Here is a 7,013-nt window from a genome sequence, read left to right as displayed (position 1 = left end):
CTCTCCTCCTCAATATAACCATTTATGAGTGGCGTTTTATAGTTGCTGGGGTCTTCAGACATGGGGCCGCAGCTATTGCTCACGAAATGTGCCATACCCTCGTCCAATTCCCCTTACCAAAAAGTAGTACATGCAAGTATGTTTCAAGTATACTTCCAGTTTACTTTTTATATACTTATCAGTACTATTTTTTGGTAAGGGTCATGTGGGTCTCCAAGTACCCAAGGATTCTCCATTGAAACCTGGTACCAAAGGCATTCAGTCTTCCAGTTTAAACTTCACCAAATCTTACCCAAATCCAGGCAAAATTAATTCTCTACACATTAAATCACCCAAATCAACCAACCATAAGCCCAGTCAAAGACCAGGTAATGTCTGTGCTTAGCTTCCAAAGTTCTCAATAAATCTAAATTAACACACCCAAGTATTTTCACCTAAGTGTTTGTTGTTTGCCTTGGTGGTTGCCATCCAGAATCATGGGTGGTTCCTTGGTGTGGTAGAGACAACACACACTCCCAGATCTGAAGTGATGCAGTTAAAGGTTCTACCACTCTAATCTGACCAGGTACTGAGAGGAGCATCTCTTCCTCAGCTGCTTCTTCCGGTGACCAAAGCTTAAGAAGCTTCTTCGACATCGTCCACACAAGTGCTGTTTGTTCCCGCTGTGGGTGTATGCATGTTGGAAGAGACTTCCATCACGTTCTAAAGGTTAATTACAGCTGAAAACAAGCAAATCTGTCTATACAACGTCTGATTGATGTGTCTCTTTTGCTCCAAATAAAAACACTTACGAATCACATAATAGACCAGGGGTAGGCAACCTGTTCCAGAAAGAGCCATGAGGGTGCAGGTTTTCTTTGCAGCCGCTGACTCCACCAGGTGATTTTACTGATTAATATCACTTTGAGCAGATGGAATCAGTTAATCAGTGAAATCACCTGGTGGAGTCAGCGGCTGCAAAGAAAACCTGCACCCTCATGGCTCTTTCTGGAACAGGTTGCCTACCCCTGTAATAGACTATAAGATACCGTTTATTTTCCCTTCAAACTTGCTTCTGGAAATTACTGTGTGCACCAGAACCTTGTCTGTCAATTGCACAGACAGAGATAAAAGAGACAAGAAGAGATAAAATATCAAGATTGTCAATCAGATGATGGTTGTATGAATGATCAAAAATATTAACCCGGTAGAAACCATGTTCGGCACACATGGATTCAGACACAACTGGAGAAACTAATATGCTGTTCTGCGGTACTCCTCGATCAGTAGTACAGTAGTAATTTTTTTCCCCCTAATGAAATATGTGAATGAACAAACCGACCAAACTCATTACTGAAGAGCTGAGTAGGTCAGTTTATACACAAAACAACAAATTGGTTGCATTTACGAAAAACATCTTTGGCTGATGCCATTAGAGGGCGCCACAGCAGATCATGAGTCTGCATCTTCTTGTCACACTACCTGCCTGTCCTCCCTCAGCACATCCACAAACCTCTTTCAACTCCTTTTTCCCTCCTGCCTGGTGGCTCCATCCACAGCATCCTACTCCCCATATAGCCTGCATCCCAAATAAAAAGTCAAACTATCTCATTCAGATGTCAAGATGCACATATTCATAGTGTTTTTTTTTAAAGGTTCTGTTTCTGACTAAGGCTGATGATCTGAGCTGAAGGGACTGACTTGAAGCATCAACTCCCAATGCACTTCACTGTACAAACACATATGCACGAACACTTCAGGTTGATTTATTTGAACAATAAAAGTACAAGATAAAATACATATACATACAACACTGGCAAAAAACATACCAGTATTATTATTATAACATAAATTATTACCAAAATACCAAAATTACTATTTATTTTTTGTGCAAAAGTGAAATTAATGATGTCAACATTATTTGCCATCTACTTAAAGGCAAAAACACACACAAAACATTTTTTTTATATACAGCTATATAAATTCAGGCGTTAAGGGGTTAACAGCAAGACAATAGCAACCTTAGTCAGGATGAGCCCAACATACAAAGTCAGCTCAGATTTTTACTCAAGTTACAGACATTAAATATATATATACAAATAAATAAAATAAACATTTATTTTTGTTTGTTTGTTTGTTTTAATGGCCCTTGGTTTTAGATTCTTTTGTGTTGCCAAGCAGATTACTCCAGAGTTGTAGTGTATCTAAAAGAATGCAAACCAAAGATTTTCTACCAGGGGAACAAAGTATGAATCTGAGTTCCTTCTGGTGTATTGACCATGATTGTCTACACTGAAATTACATTTTTTTCGATTCAGGAGCTTTGTCATGAAAGATGTTGAACAAAACTTAATTTTAATAGTTCAACAGAGCCCATCTGGTTTGTTATAGTGCTATGTGCAGTGATTAAAGACATAGAAAACATCAAAGTGTAGCGCAAGTAGTTTAGTGAACCGAGAGCCAGTCTGCCAAATGCAGACAGGGGTTCAAATCCTGGTCAAGCAACATGTGTCCTTGGACAAGACACAACACTTATCTACACTGTCTCAGTCCATCCAGCCGTAAATGGGTACTGGCCTTGGCTGGTGAAGAAACCTGTGTCAGACTAGCGCCCTGCCCAAGGGTAGTTGTAGACTTTCATCCACTTCAAACTATGGAACTCGAAGATAAGCAGCAACACCAACAGGTCTCAGGACCTACATAGGACTTACTACTTCTTCAAGATATCTACTAATACCAGCAACAGATTAGCCATCACTGGTGTCACACAGCAGCCCATACTCAAGGATCTTGAAATGGAGCACTATCTCCACCTGGTGATCATTTACCATTAAGGTAAAGTGCAAACGAGTTTCACCAAGAACTCTAGTTTGGGATGGTGAATGGACTGCTTTTAATAATGCTTTTCCACCTGAAACAAACGCTCACAGTGCTTCATAGTGATGCCTCACTGGCCCTGTTGTGAGAGAGATGGCTGGGGAGAAGCCAGGTTTGTACAGTGGCCAGTGGGTAATTAAAATTCTTTCCAGCACTGTTTGTAACATTACCCATAAACATCAAAACCATCAGGGTGCATCAGAAAGGGGCAGAGTTTACCACGTAGGAGGTCTTGCCTTGGGTTTCAGAATAGCCGCTAGCACTGTTGGTCTGCTGGCACTGTATGAAGTTGGATTCAAATGGACAAAAAGCATTAGGAGGAGTTGTACTTCCAAGATTCACAGAAGGACAGAGACAGCTGGACGGCTGGACAGAGGGATTCCTAGTATAGACCCTCCAAACTTTTTTCCGGGGGTGTAAAATGACATTTACATTGTGTTGCTGAAAACACTGAATCTATTATTAAACTGAATGTTCTACCACTCTAGTCTGAACAGGTACTTCAAGGAGCATCTCCTCCGCTGAGATGTTTCATGTCTCTTCCAATGATTTAAGCCGGAGAAGCTTTTCTTACATTTTCCACACTAGTACTGTTTGATCCCAGTGTGGATTTGTTCATGTCTGTAGAAATGGGATAATCTATTCAAAGTTTTCTTGCAGTGCCGACACTAATACAGTTTCTCACCCGTATGAATACGTTTGTGCATCACATACGTACTCTTAAGACAGAAGCTCTTATCACATTGGTCACAACTGTGCAGTTTCTTTCCAGTGTGGACACGCTCATGAATCATCTGTGATGATAATCTGATGAAGGTTTTCTCACAGTGTCTGCACTGGTGTGGTTTCTCCCCAGTGTGGGTACACTGGTGATATTTCAATGAAAACAAAGAACATAATCTCTTCCCACACTGGTCACAAGTGTACATAGCTTCTCCACTATGGAAACGTTGGTGATGCTTGTATGAACTTAAGTTACGGAAACAAGTCCCACATTTTTCACAGGAGTATGGTTTAGTACCACTGTGGATGCGTTGGTGCCTTTTTAGATTTGAAGAGCTTCTGAAACCTTTCCTACAATACTCACAAATGTATGGTTTCTCTCCAGTGTGGATGCGTTGGTGTACGTTTAAGTCAGACAATGTGTAGAAAGCTCCATCACACTGGTCACAAAGGTAAAGTTTTTTTTCACTGTGGGTAAGCTGGTGCCTTTTGAGACTATGTGACTGGCTGAAAGTTTTCCCACATTGTTCACAGGCATATGGTTTAACTTCACTGTGAATGACTTTATGTTTTGTTAAGTAAGTCAGGTTTTTGAAAGCTTGGCCACACTGGTCACAAATATACGGTTTATCTCCACTGTGGACCATTTGGTGCCTTTTTAGAATACATGGCCGCTTGAAAGCTTTCCCACACTGGTCACAAATGTACAGATTCTGTCCACTGTGGATGACCTGGTGGGTTTTCAGATTTCCTGAATGGTTGAAGGATTTCCCACATTGGTCACAAGTGTATGGCTTCTGTCCACTGTGGATGAGCTGGTGGCTTTTCAGATTTCCTGAATGACTGAAAGATTTCCCACATCGGTCACAAACATGTGGCTTCTGTCTACTGTGGACAAGTTGGTGTGATTTTAGATAGGATGACTGGCTGAAAGCTTTCCCACATTGTTCACAGGCATATGGTTTAACTTCACTGTGAATGAGTTTATGTTTTGTTAAGTAAGTCAGTTTTTTGAATGCTTGGCCACACTGGTCACAAATACACGGTTTATCTCCACTGTGCAGGATTTGGTGCCTTTTTAGAATAAATGGCCGCTTGAAAGCTTTCCCACATTGGTCACAAATGTACAGATTCTGTCCACTGTGGATGAGCTGGTGGGTTTTCAGATTTCCTGACTGGTTGAAGGATTTCCCACATTGGTCACAAGTGTATGGTTTCTGTCCACTGTGGATGAGTTGGTGAGTTTTCAGATTTCCTGATTGACTGAAAAATTTCCCACATCGGTCACAAACATATGGCTTCTGTCTACTGTGGACGAGTTGGTGTGATTTTAGATAGGATGACTGGCTGAAAGCTTTCCCACATTGTTCACAGCCATATGGTTTCTCTTTACCGTGAATGAGTTGGTGCCTTTTTAGACTGCCTGGCTGCTGGAAAGCTTTCCCACATTGGTCACAAATGTATGGCTTCTCTTCACTGTGGATGAGTTGGTGTATTTTCACATATCCTGAATGACGGAACGATTTTCCACATTGGTCACAAGTGTACGGCTTCTCTTCACTGTGGATTTGTTGGTGTTTTTTGAGATATTCTGAATGACTGAAAGATTTCCCACATTGGTCACAAGTGTATGGTTTCTGTCCACTGTGGATGAGTTGGTGCCGTTTTAGGTCACTTGTTTGGCTGAAACCTTTCCCACATTGGTCACAGCTGTGTGGGTTTTCTTTATGTGCTGGTGTTGCAAGAGTTTTGTAAATCTGCTGACCAGACTCGGGATTGTCTCCATCTGTGTCGTTCTGTTTCTATAGTGAAAAAAAGGGGCGGGGGAGAAAGAGAGACTAAAGTTCAGCTGACACTCATCCTAACCTGGAAGGGCTCAGGACCAGTACAGTAACCGAGTAGACCAATTGACCACAGAACCAAAGACCATCCAGTGTGACAGTCATGAATAACAAGCCACGGGAATCCCTAAACTATAGGTTGATCAGGAGTGGTAATAACATGAAAGGGAAATCTGGGGTCCCCTGCTAGAGCTGTTGCCCCCGTGACCTGATCGGATAAGCGGTTAAAGATGAGTGAGTGAGGGAGTGGATTTTATCCCTTATTAATCTACTGGACTTGGTTGCTCCACTTGTAGTATGTTGCCACTCAGGGTTGTGGCACCTTGGTTCTGTGAGCATCTGTGACAACTCAACTCGTGACTGTAGGAGTCTGGAGCATAGATGGTGCAGATTGAGATCACAGGATTTTCATTTAGCCTGGCGCCAACACATGCAGAAGAACACACACACATTATTGGCTCCAAAGAATGTTGATTATTCTGACTTGATTAGTAAGAATAAGCACAATCCAAAAAAATAAATAAATAAATAAAAAATTCAAGTGCAGCCATTTGCAAACTGTTCATCTTTTACAGCTCAAGACTTTCTGTACGAGTCTGAAAATAAATTAGAGGATATCAGGTGAAATGTTTCCCAGCAAACTGGGATCAGTCTAATTGATCGTATGACCATAGTGGACACCAGTTCTGATGGTAAATCCACATTAGTTGGTTTTTACATCATCCCATTTTGTATGCTGTAAAAAAAAAAAAAAAAAAATGACATTAACAATTTGACTGAAATTGAACTGAATCGTGGAGAAAATAGTCGGGGTGCAACAAAATGCAGGCTCAAACTGATGGTCAAATGGGTGCTTCTTTAACCAACATCCTACTGACACTTTTTCTGCTTATAATCAGCAGCCGCACTCTTAAAACACACACACACACACACACACACACACACACACACACACACACACACACACACACACACACACACACACACACACACACACACACACACACACACACACACACACGTACGTACGTGTTGGGCGGAACAAAAACGTGGTGTGTGGAACAGCCTGCTCATTTGGAGATCAGCTGATCAGATATCAGAAGATCAAATGATATTCTTTGCAATTTTAAAGAAATGTTTCAACTTCAACTTTAAATCGGTCAGTTTGGACTTCAACTGATAAGCCATATAAAATACATCATCTTTAATTTGTATTTTTTGTAAAAACAAAAAAGATAAGTAAAGTCTATTTTACCTCAAATCTTGATTCTTTCTGCGTCGGTAAAACGGACATTGTTTTTCCGGTGTCACAGTCTCAGTCCGTCCGTCCGTCCGTCCGTCCCTCAGAAAGCTCCGACGGAAACCACAACCAGTGAGAAATTATTTACATTTTTTGTGCTTTCGTGTGTCTCACTTAAAAAAATAATAATAATTCAGGCATCAAAGAAGAGAACACAGAGAATTTTAATTCTTTATAAAACAGCTTTCTGCTGCTTTAGTCCATTGAGTTTGTGTTGTTGCCAGTGTTGAACTGGTGGATGTTTGGTTTCCTTTGACATTTATGAAAGTCTTCATACAAGAAAATCTCAAATA

At 40.9% G+C, this 7,013-nt stretch overlaps 1 protein-coding gene across 1 annotated transcript; it reads right to left on the bottom strand.

The window, feature by feature from the left end:
• Positions 1-1,970: 1,970 nt before the first annotated feature.
• On the bottom strand, positions 1,971-6,743 carry LOC117527749 (zinc finger protein 99-like). The gene is made up of 2 exons (XM_034190259.1): positions 6,676-6,743; positions 1,971-5,381 (listed from the first exon to the last, which is right to left on the bottom strand). Exons 1-2 carry the CDS (start codon positions 6,712-6,714, stop codon positions 3,525-3,527), a joined length of 1,896 nt encoding a protein of 631 aa, XP_034046150.1. The 5' UTR covers positions 6,715-6,743; the 3' UTR covers positions 1,971-3,524.
• Between the last annotated feature and the right edge of the window lie 270 nt (positions 6,744-7,013).

This window comes from Thalassophryne amazonica, chromosome 1 (assembly GCF_902500255.1).
Source record: "Thalassophryne amazonica chromosome 1, fThaAma1.1, whole genome shotgun sequence".
In the NCBI taxonomy this organism is placed as follows: Eukaryota; Metazoa; Chordata; class Actinopteri; order Batrachoidiformes; family Batrachoididae; genus Thalassophryne; species Thalassophryne amazonica.
The sequence above is the reverse complement of the archived record's forward strand: the minus strand, read 5'-3'. Positions and strand labels throughout refer to the sequence as shown.

Bases quoted from the DNA above. Each gene is read 5' to 3' on its own strand.
- LOC117527749 (XM_034190259.1), bottom strand. From the start codon at position 6,714: ATGTCCGTTTTACCGACGCAGAAAGAATCAAGATTTGAG. The intron at 5,382-6,675 runs GTAAAATAGACT...TTTTCACTATAG, and splicing joins AGAAAGAATCAAGATTTGAG to AAACAGAACGACACAGATGG.